We start from the raw sequence: 19,989 nt of genomic DNA on the forward strand, positions 1-19,989 counted from the left end.
ACCTCTCAGAGATGTCGGGGAACATAGGGTCTAATGAGAGGGAGGAATTTAATGAAATCAGTATTTTTAGGGAAATGGTGTTATGGAAATTGATGGGATTGAAGGCTGATAAATCCCCAGGGCCTGATAATCTACATCCTAGGGTACTTAAGGAAGTGACCCTAGAAATAGTAGATGCATTGCTGGTCATCTTCCAAAATTCTATAGACTCTGGAACATGGATTGGAGGATAGCTAATGTAACCCCAATATTTAAAAAAGGTGGTAGAGAGAAAACGGAAATTATAGACCGGTAAGCCTAACATCGGTAGTGGGGAAAAAGCTAGAGTTCATTATAAATGATGTAATAGTAGAGCACTTGGAAAACAGTGACAGGATCAGACAAAGTCAACATGGGTTTACAAAAGGTAAATCATGCATGACTAATCTATTGGAATTTTTTGAGGATGTAACTGGTAGAATAGATAAGGGAGAACCAGTGGATGTGGTGTATTTGGACTTTCAGAAGGCTTTCAATAAGGTCCCGCAGAAGAGATTAGCGTGCAAAGTCAAAGCACATGGGATTGGGGGTAAGGTACTGTCTTGGATAGAGAACTGGTTGGCAGACAGGCAGCAAAGAGTTGGAATAAACGGATCTTTTTCCGAGTGGCAGGCAGTGACTAGTGGGGTACCACAGGGATCGGTGCTAGGACCCCAACTATTCACAATATACATAAATGATCTAGACGAGGGAACTAGATGTAATTAAATTATGAACTTCGGGTCTCCACGGGTGAGTACGTACGGGGTACTCACCCGTAAGCCCAATGGAAGTGCCGGTTTCCTGCATGCACTGTGCATGCATGGGAAACCGGCACTTCCGTTCCCCTGAAAGAAGGGGTTCAGAGGTCGAACGCGTGTGCAGGAGAGGCTGCGCGTGCGCATTGAACTTACGTTTTTTTTACAGGTTTTCCCGGGAGGGTAAGTCTGCAGGAGTTAGACATTTAAAAAGCAGGTGTAAGGCCTGCTTTTTACAAGGTAAGTGGTGAATTAATTAAAATTAAAACATTTTTTCCACAGGTTTATTATTTTTAAATACTTTAAAGAAAGGTAAGTTTATTTTTAGCCCCGTTAGAAAATAAAATTATTTTTTTCAAAAATTTAAATTATTTTTAAAAATAGTTATTTCATGTAATTTATAGTTTATTTAAAAAATGTGATTTAAAAAAAAAATTATTTGAAGATTTAGTGATGTTTTGGGGCCTGTAGTATTTCTAAGTTTTGACAGCTCTTCCTGTCAAACTCATGAATGGGCATTTCCCTGCTCCGATTGGCTCCCCATGGCCCACATGATCCCAGGGGACGCTTCGAACTAACTGCGCCCCTGGGATATGCAAGCACTGCGCGCCGGCAGTTGGAGCAGGCCCAGGATCGGAATTCTACGGGGGCCCACAACTCAATGGCCGGCATGCAAGGTAAGTGCAGGTCGGGGGCTTACACCCGCAGGAAGCCCCCGACCCGAATTCCTGGGCCAATATCTCCAAGTTTGCAGATGACACAAAGCTGGGTGGGCATGTGTGCTGTGAGGAGGATGCAGAGAAACTCCAGTATGATTTGGACAGCTTGGGTGATTGGGCAGATGCATGGCAAATGCAGTATAATGTGGATAAATGCGAGGTTATCCACTTCAGTGGCAAAAATAGGAAGGCAGATTATTATCTGAATGGCAATGGATTGGGAAAAGGGGAAGTGCAATGAGACCTGGGTGTCCTTGTGCACCTATCACTGAAGGTAAGCATGCAGGTGCAGCAGGCGGTTAAGAAGGCAAATGGTATGTTGGCCTTCATAGCGAGAGGATTCGAGTACAGGAGCAAGGATGTCTTGCTGCAATTGTACAGGACCTTGGTGAGACCACACCTTGAGTATTGTGTGCAGTTTTGGTCGCCTTATCTCAGGAAGGATATTCTTGCCATGGAGAGTCGTGCAGCGGAGATTCATCAGACTGATACCTGGGATGGCAGGAATGACATATGAGGAGAGATTGGGTCGATTAGGCTTATATTCGCTAGAGTTTAGAAGAATGAGAGGGGATCTCATTGAAACTTATAAAATTCTAACAGGACTAGACAGACTAGATGCAGGAAGGATGTTCCCAAATGCGGGGGAGTCCAGAACCAGGGGTCACAGTCTAAGGATAAGGGGTAAGCCATTTAGGATTGAGATGTGGAGGAATTTCTTCACCCAGAGAGTGGTGAACCTGTGGAATTCTCTACCACAGAAGGCAGTAGAGGCCAATTCATTAAATATATTCAAGAAGGAGTTAGATATATTTCTTAAGGCTAAAGGGATCAAGGGATATGGGGAGAAAGCAGGGACAGGGTACTGAATTTGGATGATCAGCCTTGATCTCATTAAATGGCAGAACAGGCTCGAGAGGCCGAATGGCCTACTCCTGCTCCTATCTTCTATGTTTCTATGTTTCTAAGTGTGTAGGGAATGCTGCTGAATGCTTACAAGAGCTCATATGGTAAAGGAAGCCCTCTGAGAAGACATAACATGTTGCAAATACTCAGCAGGTCAGGCAACATCTGTGGAGAGAAAAACAGAGTTCACGTCTCAGGTCGGGATGCTGCCTGACCTGTTAAGTATTTCCAGCATTTTATGCTGTAATTTTACATTTACAGCTTCCGCTTGCAGAGGGAATAGGAAGACACAGAAGAGGTGGAATCAGACGGAAGGATGCATCACAGACAGCCCCTTTGTGGCTGGGATATCCGGGATGGAATCATCCGCCTGCGGTCCCAGTTACCACAACCCCAATTCACTTTTCAACATTGTCCCACACCTTACCTTCCCTCTGTTATTGACCATCACAACATCATCTTGGCCACAATGCTGAAATAAAAGCCACCACAAAGCAAACTTTCCAATCCACCTATATGCGCCTATCCATCCAATGTCATCACCCGTATGCATTCTCTTAGTGACTGTCTTGTCTGTGCCTTTTCGTATCCTACTGATGTCATGCAGTGCTACCCCAGTGGCTGTAGCATGGCTGGAGGAAGGCTGTTGACTTTCAGTGGGGGACATTGCAGATGGCCTTGCTGGTTGACCTTGAGGAGCTGGTGACTGGGAGTGTCAAATCAATAATCTTCTTCTTCACTCTCCTCTACTACTTTTTGGTTACCCACTGGCTGGGCAGGTTGCATTTCTTGGGTGTCCAAAATGAGGAAGGCACAAAGGGTGGAGTTGTGGTGACTGGAAAGCATGAGGTGCATGCCAGAAGAAGGATAATATATGAGGATACCAGCATCTTTTATCCTTTCAGCCCCGCTGCTGGCCAAGGGCTCAGCCATGCCCCTGCCAAGAATGGTCTGCACCGTCTCCTCCAAGGGGCTGAGGTGAGGCTAGGAATAGGGGATGTGCCTCGTGATTGGTGCAGATTGTTGGTAGGCGAGTGATTGGGGGTGGGGGTCGTGCATTGAGTTGTGTGTGAGGCGAGTGGTGCAGTTGGTAGGAGACGGCTTTTGAAGATGCATTCACTGACCTTGACCAGTGGTCTGAGGTCATGAAGCTTCTTCGGGCGCTGGAGCCAGGTGGTGGGGGCAACACTGCTGGCAGCGATGGCCTCGGTGATCTGGTCTCACATCATTCTTTCTGGAGGGTCTCCTGGCCCCTGTGGGTAGAGGACCTGTCTTGCAGTGTTGACCCCCTGCACAAAGCTGGAGTGCTGCGTGCGAGACCCTGGGGGGCCCTTCCCTGGCTTGCTGAGCCATTTGTGTTAGGGCTGAGACATTTTTCCCATATTTTGAGGTTAGGAAGGGAATATTCACATTTGGGACTGCTTTTTAATGTTAAATTTTTTTTTAAAGGCAGAAAGAGCTGAAAACTGCATTGTTTTACTTCACTTTATTTTGTACTGCTTCTGTGTGCATGGCCCCATTAATTCTCAGACCTCTTCATTGCCCACAATTCCTTGCGAGCTCAACAGCCTCGATTCCAGAGGCTGTGGGAAGCTTGAACGCCACACCTGGACACAAACTTCACCTCGGATGCCTCCAGCAACAACACCAGGATGGCATTGCACGGAAGGTAAGTGCTGTACCAACAATCGCCATTCCCCCCAGGCCAATTTTGCTCCGTTAACGTCGCGGCCATTTTCAGCAGCCTTCAACTCCCAGCAACGTTACTGACTAACATGAAGTTCTCCCCCAAAATATTTTAAATTTAAAAATAAAGTATGGGAAATGCTTGCAATGGAAATAAGAGTTAAAGTTAATATAAATATAAGGCAGAGAGAGAATGAGGGGGGTCAGTAGTATTTCACTCCACTAATTTTTAAAATTTATTCATTCACGGGTTGTGGCCAGCATTTATTGACCATCCCTAGTTGCCCTTGAGCCACCTTCTTGAACTGCTGCAGTCCGTGTGGTGAAGGTACTCCCACAGTGCTATTAGGTCAATGCCGGATGGTCCGTTCAGTTTTATTCTTATTATACTTTGTCGTAGAGATTTGGTACAACTGGGTGTTGTGCTTGGCCATTTCAGAGGGCAGTTAAAAGTCAACCACATTGCTGTGGGTCTGGAATCACATATACTCCAGACCAGGTAAGGACGGCAGATTTCCTTCCCTAAAGGGCATTAGTGAACCAGATGGGTTTTTACAACAATCCAGTAGTTTCATGGTCAACATTACTGACACTAGCTTTTTATTCCAGATTTATTTAATTGACTGAATTTAAATTCCACAAGTGCTCTAGTGGGATTTGAACTCACCCGTGCAGATCATGAATCCAGGCGCACTGGATTACTAGTACCAGTAACAGGACCACTAGGCTACCATTGATGCATTCAAGGGGAAGCTAGATACGTACAGGAGGGAGAATGGATTAGAAGGTTATGTTGATGGAGTTAGATGAAGAGGGGCGGGAGAAGGCTCGTTGGGGCATAAACACTGGTATAGGAACACTATAGGTAGGATGTGATTGCATTGGAGAGGGTGCAGAGGAGATTCACCAGGATGTTACCTGGGCTGGAGCGCTTCAGCTATGAAGAGAGACTGGACAGGCTGGGGTTGTTTTCCTTGGAGCAGAGAAGGCTGAGTGGGGACCTGATTGAGGTGTTATGAGTGGCATAAATATGGTAGATAGAAAGGAACTTTTCCCCTTAGTAGAGGGATCAATAACCAGGGGGCATAGTTTCAAGGTAAGGGGCAGGAGGTTTAGAGGGGATTTGAGGAAAAACTTTTTCACCCAGAGGGTGGTTGGAATCTGGAACTCACTGCCTGAAAGGGTGGTAGAGGCAGGAACCCTCACAACATTCAAGAAGCATTTAGATGAGCACTTGAAACGTCATAGCATACAAGGCTATGAACCAAGTGCTGGAAAATGGGAATAGAATAGACAGGGCTTAATAGCCGGCGCGGACACGATGGGACGAAGGGCCTCTTTCTTTGCTGTATAACTCTATGGGGGATAAATTTGGTTGGTTTGCGCCTCCCGTTAGCGCCTTAAGAGGGTGCTAATGGGGCGCAAAGCACCTAGCACCTGTGCGCGGCGATGTTTGCGCCGCTCGCAAAATTAACTAGACATTTTGCGGCGGCGCTAAACACTACCACCACGCTCTCCTGCGCCAGCAGATCATGATGTCAGTCAAGTGTGCAGTGCCCCGGACCAGATATTGAGTGGCGCCCCCTGCCTTACCGCCTGCCGCTAGCAAGGACAGGTTGAGGGGAGCGCTTTGCAGTCAGGAAGGTACTGGGGGAGCGCTATTTAAAGGCGACCGCTTCCTGCCTTTTTTTGTTGGTGACATTTTTGCACCACGCATTCTGAGAGAGAGAGAGAGACTTCTGGAGAGATTCAATGCTGTGTGAAGGAGTTTTGGGTACTGAGCAGCACTTTGCAGGTTCATTTTGATTTGACCTTCCTTGCATCGATTTAGAAGAGACTGTGGGGGCTGCACTCTGAGCTCTTTCCCTGGGCCTCGCCATTGTTCTTTCCAGTAGATTTGATGTACAGGTTGTAACAGGTCTCTCCAGGCCGAGATTCAAGGCTGCAATGAGTAGGATGTGGATGGAGAGCAAGATCGACCCTCCGCTTTAAGAACTGGCCGGCGCCAGTCTGTCTGTGTTCCATTGCTGACTGACATCACATGAACTTCGGCAGCGCTCTGAGGTAGCGCCTCGCTCCTCGGCGTTAGCGCCTTAAGAGAGGTGTGTAGCATCTGATTTAGCGCTCCAATCACCTCCAGGGGCGATAGAAGCCAAGTTTGCAGTTGGAGGCGATAATTAGCACCAGGCGCTAATCTTTGCGCACGGCCGATAATCGCGCCCCAAACGGGGCGATATTGAATTTTTCCCCCTATGACTCTAGTTGGGCCGAATGGCCTGTTTCTGTGCTGTAAATTCCATGTAATGTTAGAAAAGTTGATGTGAGTGTAAAATTCCTCACATCATCATCATATTTACTTTACCCCAAAAATCAGCACAGGGTGAAAAGTAGAGCCCAAGGGGAGCTCAAGTAACGTGCTTACATTTTTTACTTTTATGTCATATTGTATTTTGATATAATTCAATTTAAAAATAACACTTTTTTCCCCACCCAATTGTACCTATAACTCCTGCCCTCACCGACTTTCATTGTCTCCCTGTCACTTAATACATAGGCGTCAAAACCCTGATGGACAAATCCTGCCTGGGCCTTGCCACATGCAGCCTCCCCAGCCCTGTGTTCCAGCTCCCACCATCCACTCTCTCATCCCTGGCCTCCTGCACGGATCTCCTCCCTCTGACCTTTCTTCGGCCATCCCACCCGCACATTCTGAAATTCTCTCCCTAAACCCTATCACCTTGCTACTCCTCTCATAGAAACATAGAAACATAGAAGATAGGAGCAGGAGTTGGCCATTCGGCCCCTCAAGCCTGTTCTGCCATTTAATGAGATCATGGCTGATCATCCATATTCAGTACCCTGTCCCTGCTTTCTCCCGATATCCCTTGATCCCTTTAGCCTTAAGAAATATATCTAACTCCTTCTTGAATATATTTAATAAGTTGGCCTCAACTGCCTTTTGTGGTAGAGAATTCCACAGGTTCACTACTCTCTGGGTGAAGAAATTCCTCCTCATCTCAGTCCTAAATGGCTTACCCCTTATCCTTAGACTGTGACCCCTGGTTCTGGACTCCCCTGCCATCGGGAACATCCTTCCTGCATCTAGTCTGTCTACTCCTGTTAGAATTTTATAAGTTTCAATGAGATCCCCTCTCATTCTTCTAAACTCTAGTAGCGAATACATGCCTAATCGACCCAATCTCTCTTCATATGTCATTCCTGCCATCCCAGGTATCAGTCTGGTGAATCTTTGCTGCATTCCCTCCATGGCAAGAACATCCTTCCTCAGATAAGGTGACCAAAACTGCACACAATACTCAAGGTGTGGTCTCACCAAGGCCCTATACGACTGCAGCAAGACATCCTTGCTCCTGTACTCGAATCCCCTCATCCTTCAGAAGTATTGATAAGGGGAAAGAATGAAAGAACTTGCATTTATACAGCGTCCTATAAGAACATAAGAACATAAGAAATAGGAGCAGGAAATAGTCAACATAGTTAACATGCTTCTATCTCCACAGATGCTGCCTGACCTGCTGAGCATTTCCAGCATTTTCTGTTTTTATTTCAGATTTTCAGCATCTGCAGTATTTTGCTTTAATTAGCATTAAACCAATTTAGTTAAGATCTTAATCAATGCTCCTATTTTCTCTTGGACATTCTATAACTATTTACACTTCCTGTGGACCCATCTTTTGATTCCATGTTTATCACCTCCTTTTGCCTTGCACCATCATTCCGTTTGTCATGTAATCACCCCTGCCCCCATCCCACCTCACCATAACAGACCTTTTGTTCGTTCCTGTCCCCCTTTTCGCTGGCTCTGTATTTGCTTTAAAATCTGTTCATCTCTAACATATTCCATCATGTGACGAAGGGTCATTGACCTGAACCGTTTACTCTGTTTCTCTCTCCACAGATGCTGTCTGACCTGCTGAGTATTTCCAGCATTTCCTGTTTATATTTCAGATTTCCAGCAGCCGCAGTATTTTGCTGTTTTAGTTAAGATACGTTGTGTTCCATATTCTCACAGCTCTGGCACGATTTAAAAAAAAAGACAAGGTATTTTCAGCTGCGCTGTCTTTTCTTCCACTTTCAGATCCCCATCGCCATGAGCGTCTCCTCCTTCCTCACCTACGACCAGCCGACGCTAAGTTGTTGCGGAGCGCATCAGGGGCACCTGGCTCACAAGCAGTACGACATGCAAGCCCAGGAGGACACCGCAGATACCCGCAGAGAGACTGGTGCGGAACTGAGCACGATAGCGACAGTGACATGCTCCGGCAGCCATATCCAGTAGACCTAGAAACATGACCCGACCCAGCGTGATGCTCTGCAGCTCATCGACATCCACAATGATGGACTAAATGAGGACAAGGCTTAGACAGTTGAAAGACACCAAGGTAGCCTTGTGCCCCAAGACATAAATCATTGTATTAATGTGGAGATACCGCTGTCAGAGGTCAGACAGAAAGGAACATGGACTTCACTGAATTCTTTTGTTTGAGTTTGTACTGACTTTATCTGTGCAGTATTTTTTAAAATGAGTAAGCAAAGAGCTTGTACAGATTTTATTCCGGGTCCTTGTCTTTAACAACCCACCTGTATATACATGAGCTATTTAACATGGTATAAAGATACAGTATTTTTCATAAATACGCTTTGAAAATGACAAAACTGAAACAGCTAATGTCAGTTGTGCATTTATTTTCAGTTTGTTAGTCTTCAGTGTAGATGGAATCGGAATGCTAATTGAAAATGTGTTGTGTTATTTAAAAATTATTGCTAAAAAGAGATTTTTTTTCGTAAAATCTCTTTCGCTTTCATTTTGTAGCCAGTCTGCTCCGCAATACTGACTTAAAAACGCACGGCGCCGATCACAGTCAGTGGTGTTTGTCTTTAATTATGTTTGGTAATTACACTGAACAAAAATTATTCAGTGATCGTTTATATGTATTTAATAACCTCAGCTGAAAAATGTAATTGAGTATTTAGAATTTCTCAACAAATTTATTGAGTTTCACTAACAGGCAGTTGGGACCTAGTTAAAATGCAACCTTCTGATGCAATTTAGCAACAATATGCAACAATTATAAATTTTCTAACATTTAAAGTACGCCAGTCTTGTAAAATTTGTTTATGGCTGGTCGGGGTAACAGAAACACTGTGGCCGCCTGTCCAATTCTACCAGTGTGGCCGCCTGTCCAATTCTGCCAGTGTGGCCGCCTGTCCAATTCTAACACTGTGGCCGCCTGTCCAATTCTACCAGTGTGGCCGCCTGTCCAATTCTAACACTGTGGCCACCTGTCCAATTCTACCACTGTGGCCGCCTGTCCAATTCTACCAGTGTGGCCGCCTGTCCAATTCTACCAGTGTGGCCGCCTGTCCAATTCTAACACTGTGGCCGCCTCTCCAATTCTAACACAGTGGCCGCCTGTCCAATTCTACCAGTGTGGCTGCCTGTCCAATTCTACCAGTGTGGCTGCCTGTCCAATTCCAGCAGTGTGGCCGCCTGTCCAATTCTACCAGTGTGGCCACCTGTCCAATTCTACCAGTGTGGCCGCCTGTCCAATTCTACCAGTGTGGCCGCCTGTCCAATTCTACCAGTATGGCCGACTGTCCAATTCTACCAGTGTGGCCGCCTGTCCAATGCTAACACTGTGGCCACCTGTCCAATTCTACCAGTGTGGCCACCTGTCCAATTCTACCAGTATGGCCGCCTGTCCAATTCTACCAGTGTGGCCGCCTGTCCAATTCTACCAGTATGGCCGACTGTCCAATTCTACCAGTGTGGCCGCCTGTCCAATGCTAACACTGTGGCCGCCTGTCCAATTCTACTAGTGTGGTCGCCTGTCCAATTCTAACACTGTGGCCGCCTGTCCAATTCTAACACTGTAGCCGCCTGTCCAATTCTACTAGTGTGGCCGCCTGTCCAATTCTACCAGTGTGGCCACCTGTCCAATTCTAATACTGTGGCCGCCTGTCCAATTCTAACACTGTAGCCACCTGTTCAATTCTACCAGTGTGGCCGCCTGTCCAATTCTACCAGTGTGGCCACCTGTCCAATTCTAACACTGTGGCCACCTGTCCAATTCTAACAGTGTGGCCGCCTGTCCAATTCTAACACTGTGGCCGCCTGTCCAATTCTAACACTGTGGCCGCCTGTCCAATTCTACCAGTGTGCCCGCCTGTCCAATTCTAACACTGTGGCCGCCTGTCCAATTCTAACACTGTGGCCGCCTGTCCAATTCTACCAGTGTAGCCGCCATTCCAATTCTAACACTGTGGCCACCTGTCCAATTCTAACACTGTGGCCGCCTGTCCAATTCTACCAATGTGGCCGCCTGTTTATCCCTTTCTTATATCCCTACTTGAAGGTACGAATGCCAGTGGATAATTGTCACATTCCCAAAGGTATATAGCATCGTAATGACAAAGGAAAGTCGCACACCAGTTCCATCTGGTTCCTGGGCTGCATGCCCTAGAAATGTGAGTTAAATTGATGATCCCTCATCACCAAATCCCCAATCAGAGGAAGCACATTGTGATATTGACACTGGGGACCTGAAATGGAATGAGCTTCATTACCCAGCACGAACGTCCCTCACCTTAATCAGCAAAGATAAGTCTCACCAGATGTCACTCATTAGTGGGGAAGGATAAGACGCCACAGAGTGAATGGCAGTACCCTCAACAGAATCATTACTCTGCATCATCCGTGGCTCAGTGGCAACTCGCCTCTGAGTCAGAAGATTGTGGGTTCATGTCCCAGTCTAGAGACTTGAGCACATAAAGCTAGGCTGACACTCCAGTGCTGTACTGAGGGAGTGCTGCACTGTTGGAGGTGCCGTCTTTCGGATGAGATGTTAAACCGTCTGCTCTCTCAGGTGGATATAAAAGATTACCATGGCACTATTTTGAAGAAGAGCAGGGGAGTTCTCCCCGGTGTCCTGGCCAATATTTATCCCTCAACCAACATCACTAAAAACAGATTATCTGGTCATTATCACATTGCTGTTTGTGGGAGCTTGCTGTGCGCAAATTGGCTGACGCGTTTCCTACATTACAAGAGTGACTTCATTGATTGTAAAGCACTTTGGGATGTCCTGAAGTCGTGAAAGGTGCCATAGAAATGCAAGTCTTTCTTTCTATAACTTGCATGGACGATATACTTTAAAACTGCAAAGGTTACATTAGACAGCAGATGGTATTTTACTTTAATAGTGTTTTAATGCCACAAGCAAACATGTTACAACTGGGGCCAGGAACCAGCTCACTGAAGGACAATGGTGTTCGGCCTCTTTCCGGCTGATTAATGAGGATCAGGATATTTCATCGACCTCGACAACAGGGAAACCGACTCGCCATGGAAATCGCAGTTGGCATAAAGGAGCGCAACTGGCACACCCCAGTGCTCGCCACCAAGACACTGGCAACGGAGCACATGCACTCCTCCAACATGTTGGCGTGATGCCAGCCAGCAAACGCAGAATCAGCCTTTACACCAGGAGCTGTTTATTAAAAGACATTTGGAGACAAACGGGAGTTGGCACTTTAACGCAATTAATTCTCTCAAAGTACCCTTCCCCTTTAAAGCAATAATTTTCTCTCATAGTACCTTTCCCCTTTAAATTAATCAAGGGTGGCATGAGAGCTGCTGATGCCCTTACCAAGGTCCCGACAGATTTTTGTTAGGAATGGGTATCAAAGGACATAGGGCGAAGGCAGGTAAATAGTGTTGAGGTACAGACCAGGCATCATCTAATTAAATGGCGAATGGGCTCGAGGGGCTGAATGGCCTGCTCCTTTATCTATGTTCCCCAAGCCTCCCCAAGAGCTCGCCTTCCTCCACTGGGAGCAGAAAATGGCGAAGTTAAGATTTTCATCAAGTCCCTCTCCAAGACCTCCTCTCCGTCATCACATCAGCAAGGCACTGTTCCGAGGTGTCAGCCGTGGCTCAGTCGGTAGCACTCTCGCTTCTGAAGGTTGTGGGTTCATGTCCTACTCCAGAGACTTGAGCACATAACCCAGGCTGACACTCCAGTGCAGTGCTGAGGGAGCGCTGCACTGTCGGAGGTGCCATCTTTCAGGTGAGATGTTAAACCGAGGCACCATCAGCCCTCAGGTGGATGTAAAAGATCCCATGGCACTATTTCGAAGAGTTCTCCCAGGTGTCCCAGTCAATATTTATCCCTCAATCAACATAGCCAAATAAGATTACCTGGTCATTATCACATTGCTGTTTGTGGGACCTTGTTGTGCGCAAATTGGCTGCCGTGTTTCCTACTTTACAACAGTGATTACACTTCAAAAGTACTTCAATAGCTGTAAAGTGCTTTGGGACATCCTGAGGTTGTGAAAGATGCTATATAAATGCAAGTCTTTCTTTTTTTCCAATGTGGGCAGTCGAGAGTGGGACAGGCTCTGGCCCTGTTCTCTTCACCATCTTTCTCCAGTGGAATAGCTCCACAGGCATTTCAGGCCCTTTGTGAGCTGTTTACTTCTTGTATTCTATTACTGTCTACTTTAAAATGTAATAATGTACAGCCATGGCTCAGTGCTAACGTTCTTATCATTGAGTCAGAAGGTGGTGGGTTCAAGCCCCACTCCAGAGACTTGAGCACACAATCTAAGTCGACGCTCCAGTGCAGTGCTGAGGGAGTGCTGCACTGTCGGAGGTGCTCTCTTTTGGGTTAGACATTAAACCGAGGCTTCATCTGCCCTCTCAGGTGAATGTAAATGATCCCACGCCACTATTCGAAGTAGAGCAGGGGAGTTCTCCCCGGTGTTCTGGCTAATATTCATCCCTCAACCAACAGCCCTAAAAAACCTAGGTTAATTGATAATTTATTTTGTAGCTCTTTACAACTACAGGAAACTTTCTGGTATCCGGCACGGACGGGACCGACGTGTTGCCGGTTCATCAACAATTCTGGATAACCGAACGCTATAGTTAAAACATACGGAGCTTCTGAGCTCCGTATCTAGCAACAAACCCTGTTGCTTAGCAACAGCTTCAAAACAATCAGCACAGCTTGCAAGCGTCTCTGTAGCTTAGCAACAGCTTCAGTTAGACGCTTGCACAGCCAGAAATGAGTAAAAAAAAGTAACTAAAAGTAAAAAAAGTTACCTGAACCGACTCCTGAATTTTGCCGGTTAACCAACATTTCTGGTTATTTAGTGGCCGGTTAATCAAAAGTTTCCTGTACAACTTGTATTTATATAGCACCTTTAACGTTGTAAAACGTCCCAAGGTGCGTCACAGGAGTATTGTAAGACAAAAAATTTGACACCGAGTCATATAAGGATAAATTAGGGCAGGTGACCAAAAGCTTGGTCAAAGAGGTAGGTTTTAAGGAGCATCTTAAAGGAGGAAAGAGAGGTGAAGAGACAGAGAGGTTTAGGCAGGGAATTCCAGAGCTTAGGGCCTAGGCAACAGAAGGCACGGCCACCAATGGTTGAGCGATTATAATCAGAGATGCTCAAGAGGGCAGAATTAGAGGAGCGCAGATATTGCGGGGAGTTGTGGGGCTGAAGGAGATTACAGAGATAGTGAGGGGCAAGGCCATGGAGGGATTTGAACGGGATCTTGTTGTGCACAAATTGAATGCTGTGCTTCCCTACAAAACAACAGCGACTACGCGTCAAACAGTATGCCATTTACTGTGATGACATGAAACGTGCTGCATAAATGCAAGTTCATTTTTGCAAGTTCTTTCTTACTTTTTTCCCTCTTCGAATGGATGGAATCTGAATCTGATTTGGGAAGTGATGTTTATCTCCTTAATAACTTCTGATGTTCTTCATTATTCTCATTTTCTTTCTTATTTCGTACTTTCCGCATTATCTTTTTCAAAATTGATAATTGCAGGGGTAGAACAAGGAGGCACAGGTTCAAACTGGTAAAAGGTAAATTTAGGACTGGTATCAGGAAATTCATCTTCACACAAAGAATGATCAGCACTTGGAACAAACTCCTGGAGTGTCCTCGAGGTGTAAACCCTGGAATTATTTAAGGACTAATTGATTGCTATCCTGGGTGAAATGCTGGGATTTTTTTTGGATGGGCCAATGACTTTCCCCATCCATAGTTATCTTGTGATCTGGCAAGGTATCTGTGTATGCCAGGTATCAGTATGAACATAAGAAATAGGAGCAGGAATAGGCCACTTGGCCCTTTGAGCCTGCTCTGCCATTCAATAAGATCATGGCTGATCTTGGGCTCAAAAAGCCGCATCTCCGCCTGCTCCCCTTCACTCCTTTATCTTGCAAAAATCTGTCTATCTCCACCTTAAATGTATTTAATGACCCAGCCTCCACAGCTCTCTGGGGCAGAGAATTCCACAGATTTACGACCCTCTGAGAGAAGAAATTCCTCCTCATCTCAGTTCTAAAAGGGCGACCCTTTATTCTGAAACTATGCCCCCGAGTTCTAGATTGCCCCACGAGGGGAAACACCCTCTCTGCACCTACCTTGTCGAGCCCCCCTCAGTATCTTATATGTTTCAATAAGATCACCTCTCATTCCAATGAGTATAGGCCCAGCCTGCTCAACCTTTCCTCATAAGTCAAATCCCCTCATCTCTGGAATTAACCTAGTGAATCATCTCTGAATTGCCTCCAATGCAAGTGTATCATTTAATTGTAGTGTAATTAGTGGTATTGATTTAATTTAATTTAATTTGAATTAATTAAAGGGTAAATCATGGCAGCACAGCTCGGCCCTGTGGCATGCTCCTCCTGCACTATGTGGGAAATCAGGGACACTTCCTGTGTCCCTGACGACCATGGGTGCGGGAAGTGTATCCAGCTGCAGCTACTGACAGACTGCATTGCGGCTCTGGAGCTGCGAATGGATACATACTGCAGCATTCGCGATGCTGAGCACATTGTGGATAACACACTTAGGGAGTTGATCACACCGCAGGTAAAGGCTGCACAGGCAGGAAGGGAATGGGTGACCAACAGGCAGAGTAGTAGGCGCAGGCAGGTAGTGCAGGGGTCCCTGTGGCCATCCCCCTTTCAAACAGATATACCACTTTGGATATTGTTGAGGGGGATGGCTTATCGGGGGAAGGCAGCAGCAGCCAAATTCCTGGCACCATGGGTGGTCCTGCTGTACAGGATGGGAGGAAAAAAAGCAGGAGAGCTATAGTGATAGGGGATTCTATTGTAAGGGAAATACATCGGCGTTTCTGCGGCCGCAAACGAGACTCCAGGATGGTTTGTTGCCTCCCTGATGCAAGGGTTAAGGATGTCTCGGAGCGGCTGCAGGGCATTCTGGAGGGGGAGGGTGAACAGCCAGTTCTTATGGTACATATAGGTACCAATGATATAGGTAAAAAATGGGATGAGGTCCTAAAAGCTGAATATAGGGAGTTAGGGGGTAAATTAAAAAATAGGACCTCAAAGGTAGTAATCTCAGGATTGCTTCCAGTGCCATGTGCTAGTCAGAGTAGAAATAGAAGGATATTTCAGATGAATACATGGCTAGAGGAATGGTGCAAGGGGAAGGGATTCAAATTCCTGGAACATTGGAAACGGTTCTGGGGGAGGTGGGACCAGTGCATACTGGATGGTTTGCACCTGAGCAGGACCGGAACCGATGTCCTAGGTGGAGTGTTTGCTAGTGCTGTTGGGGAGGGTTTAAACTAAAATGGCAGGGGGTTGGGAACCTGTGCAGGGAGACAGAGGAAAGGGAAGCAAGGATAGAAACAAAAGACAGGAAGGAGAAAAGCAAAAGTGGAAGGCAGAGAAATCAAGTGTGTAAATCAAACAGTAAATAATAATTCTAAAAGGACTCAGACTGTTAAAAAATCAAGCCTGAAGGCTTTGGCCTAGAAATTCGGTGGGCTGCGCCACCAGTTAGTGCCTAAAGAGAGCACTTATTGGGTTTAGCACCACTGGCCACGCCTCCCGCGAAATTTAGCATGGCGCTAATGGCGGCATTAGCCTCTAGCGCTGCGCCGCCACCGATGACATCATCGGTGTGCGCAGCGCCCCGCTACCGCCCCGATCGCGATATTTGATCGTGCCCCCCGCTGTAATGCCGGTTCCAATTTGCGGCCGGTTCAGGGGGGCCTACCTGCGACGGTAGTGGCGCTAAATAAAGGGGAGGTGCGGGGTGGCCATATTTTTTGCTAGCCGCCTGCCAGCACCTCCTCGCGCCACCATCCCCGGCCTCCTGAGCCTCCCCCCTGGGCAGTGCCTGCTGTGTCCCAAGAGCCCGGCACTTCTCCTCGGTACCGGACTCTTTTGCCGGCACTCGCGATCTCTGATCGCGCTGGTGCAGGCCCCTCCTCTTTAAGAAGGGGAGGAAGGCCTGCAGTACCGCAGTGCGCCGTGCCGCAGCGTGTGCCGCTGTGGCACGTTGCGCTGCGATATTCAGTTGCAGCGCCCCAAGAGGGGTGTGGGGTGCCTCGAGCAGCGCCCCGCCTCCGTTTGGGGCACTGAAACTGAATATCGGGCTGGCACAAGCGGCTCCGTCCGGAGCGGTAATTCTGGCGCCCAGGCGAGCTTGGCGCCCCAAACAGGGCGCCACCGAATTTCTAGGCCTTTGTGTCTTAATGCGAGGAGTATTCATAATAAAGTGGATGAATTAGCTGCACAAATAGATGTAAACGGATATGATATAATTGGGATTATGGAGACATGGCTCCAGGATGACCAAGTCTGGGAATTCAACATCCAGGGGTATTCAATATTCAGGAAGGACAGGAAAAAATGAAAAGAAGGTGGGGTAGCCTTGCTGGTTAAAGAGGAGATTAACACAATAGTAAGGAAGGATATTAGCTCTGATGATGTGCAATCTGTATGGGCAGAGCTGAGAAATACAAAAAACATTAGTGGGAGTTGTATACAGACCCCCAAACAGTAATGCTGAGGTTGGGGATGGCATTAAATGGGAAATTAGAGACAAGTGCAATAAGGGCACTGTAGTTATCATGGGTGACTTTAATCTACACATAGATTGGGGTAACCAAATTAGTAACTATACTGTGGAGGAGGAATTCCTGGAGTGTATACGGGATGGTTTCCTGGACCAATATGTCGAGGAGCCAACTAGAGATCAGGCCATCTTAAACTGGGTATTATGTAATGAGAAAGGATTAATTAGCAATCTTGTTCTGCAAGGAGCGATCATAATATGATAGAATTCTTCATTAAAATGGAGAGTGAAGTAGTTGACTCAGAGACTAGGGTCCTGAATTTAAATAAAGGAAACTATGATGGTATGAGGCATAAGTTGGCTAGGATGGATTGGGGAACGTTACTTAAAGGGTTGATGGTAGATAGGCAATGGCAAACATTTAAAGATCGCATGAACTACAGAATTTGTTCACCACTGTTTGGCTTAAAAATAAAACAAAAAAGGTGACTCAACCGTGGCTAACAAGGCAAGTTAGGGATAGCATAAGATCCAAGGAGAGGACAGATAATTTGGCCAGAAAAAGCAGCAAACCTGAGGATTGGGAGCAGTTTAGGATTCAGCAAAGGAGGACAAAAGGATTAATTAAGAGGGGGAAAATAGATTGAGAGTAAGCTTGCAGGGAACATAAAAACTGACTGTAAAAGCTTCTATAGATATGTGAAGAGAAAAAGATTGGTGAAGTCAAGCATAGGTCCCTTGCAGTCAGAATCAGGGGAATTTATAATGGAGAATAAAGAAATGGTAGACCAATTAAATACATACTTTGGTTCTGTCTTCACTAAAAGATTATTTAAGAAAGGAAAGATAGATTATGAAAGTAAACTACCAAAAAATATAAAAACAGATAGCAAGAGTTTCTACAGTTATATAAAAAGAAAAAGGGTGGCTAAAGTGAATGTTGGTCCCTTAGAGGACGAGACCGGGAAATTAGTAGTGGGGAACATGGAGATGGCAAATACGCTGAACAAATATTTTGTATCAGTCTTTACAGTAGAGGACACTAAAAATATCCCAACACTGGACAAACAGGGGGCTATAGGGGGGGAGGAGCTAAACATGATTAAAATGACTAAGGAGATGGTACTCGGTAAGATAATGGGACTTAAGGCGGATAAACCCCCTGGACCTGATGGCTTACATCCTAGGGTCTTGAGAGAAGTAGCGGTAGGGATTGCGGATGCATTGGTGGTAATTTTCCAAAACTCCTTGGATTCAGGAAAGGTCCCAGCAGATTGGAAAACTGCTAATGTAATGCCCTTATTTAAAAAGGGAGGTAGACAAAAGGCTGGAAACTATAGACCAGTTAGCCTAACATCTGTGGTTGGTCAAATGCTGGAGTCCATTATTAAGGAAGCAGTAACAGGACATTTGGATAATCATAATTTAATCGGACAGAGTCAGCATGGTTTTATGAAGGGGAAATCATGCTTGACAAATTTGCTCGAATTCTTTGAGGACGTAACAAACAGGGTGGATAAAGGGGAACCAGTGGATGTGGTGTATTTGGACTTCCAAAAGGCATTTGACAAGGTGCCACACAAAAGATTACTGCACAAGATAAAAAATCACGGGATTGGGGGTAATACACTGGCATGGGTGGAAGATTGACTATCTAACAGAAAACAGAGAGTTGGGATAAATGGTTCATTCTCGGGTTGGCAATCAGTAACTAGTGGTGTTCCGCAGGGGTCAGTGCTGGGACCCCAACTCTTTACAATCTATATTAACGATTTGGAGGAGGGGACCGAGTGCAACATATCCAAGTTTGCCGACGATATAAAGATGGGAGGAAAAGCAATGAGTGAGGAGGACATAAAAAACCTGCAAAAGGACATAGACAGGCTAAGTGAGTGGGCAGAAATTTGGCAGATGGAATATAATGTTGGAAAGTGTGAGGTTATGCACTTTGGCAGAAAAAATCAAAGAGCAAGTTATTATCTAAATGGAAAGAAACTGCAAAGTGCTACAGTACAAAGGGATCTGGGGGTCCTGGTGCATGAAACACAGAAGGTTAGTATGCAGGTACAGCAGGTGATCAGGAAGGCCAATGGAGTCTTTGCTTATATTGCCAGGGGGATGGAGTATAAAAGCAGGGAAGTCTTGCTTCAGTTATACAGGGTACTGGTGAGGCCACACCTGGAATACTGCGTACAGTTTTGGTTTCCATATTTAAGAAAAGATATACTTGCTCTCGAGGCAGTTCAGAAAAAGTTCACTCGGTTGATTCCGGAGATGAGTGGGTTGACTTATGAGGAAAGGTTGAGTAGGTTGGGACTCTACTCATTGGAATTCAGAAGAATGAGAGGCGATCTTATCGAAACATATAAGATTGTGAGGGGGCTTGATTGGGTGGATGCGGGGAGGATGTTTCCACTGATGGGTGAGACTAGAACTAGGGGGCATAATCTTAGAATAAGGGGCTGCCGTTTCAAAACTGAGATGATGAGAAACTTCTTCACTCAGAGGGTGGTGGGTCTGTGGAATTTGCTACCTCAGAGAGCTGTGGAAGCTGCGACATTAAATAAATTTAAAACGGAGATAGACAGTTTCCTAGCTGATAAGGTAATTAAGGGCTATGGGGAGTGGGCAGGGAAGTGGACGTGAGTCTAGGTTCGGATCAGCCATGATCCTATTGAATGGTGGAGCAGGCCCGAGAGGCCATATGGCCTACTCCTGCTCCTACGTCTTATGTTCTTATGTTCTAAATAACTTCCCAGAGATGTCGGGGAACATAGGGTCTAATGAGAGGGAAGAATTGAATGAAATCACTATTTGTAGGGAAATGGTGTTAGGGAAATTGACGGGATTGAAGGCCAATAAATCCCCAGGGCCTGATAATCTACTTCCTAGGGTACTTAAGGAAGTGGGCCTAGAAATAGTAGATGCATTGCTGGTCATCTTCCAAAATTCTATAGACTCTGGAACAGTTCCCATGGATTGGAGGGTAGCTAATGTAACCCCACTATTTAAT

The 19,989-nt window shown here is 46.0% G+C and overlaps 2 protein-coding genes across 2 annotated transcripts in view; one reads left to right on the forward strand and one right to left on the reverse strand.

The window, feature by feature from the left end:
• The window catches only part of LOC147113691 (leucine-rich repeat transmembrane neuronal protein 4-like), an 813,300-nt gene extending 804,103 nt beyond the window's left edge, over positions 1 to 9,197 (forward strand). The window contains exon 3 of the mRNA XM_085994988.1: positions 8,187 to 9,197. Coding sequence (XP_085851114.1) covers positions 8,187 to 8,387 — 201 coding nt within the window. The 3' untranslated portion in view covers positions 8,388 to 9,197. The remainder of the gene's footprint in view (positions 1 to 8,186) is intronic.
• Positions 1 to 19,989, reverse strand: part of LOC147113688 (catenin alpha-3-like) — a 3,852,991-nt gene that overhangs the window by 3,011,448 nt on the left and 821,554 nt on the right. The gene's annotated exons all lie outside the window — the stretch shown is intronic.

Source organism: Somniosus microcephalus, chromosome 8 (genome assembly GCF_052327205.1).
Source record: "Somniosus microcephalus isolate GS21.2 chromosome 8, FLI_Smic_1.0, whole genome shotgun sequence".
NCBI lineage: Eukaryota > Metazoa > Chordata > Chondrichthyes > Squaliformes > Somniosidae > Somniosus > Somniosus microcephalus.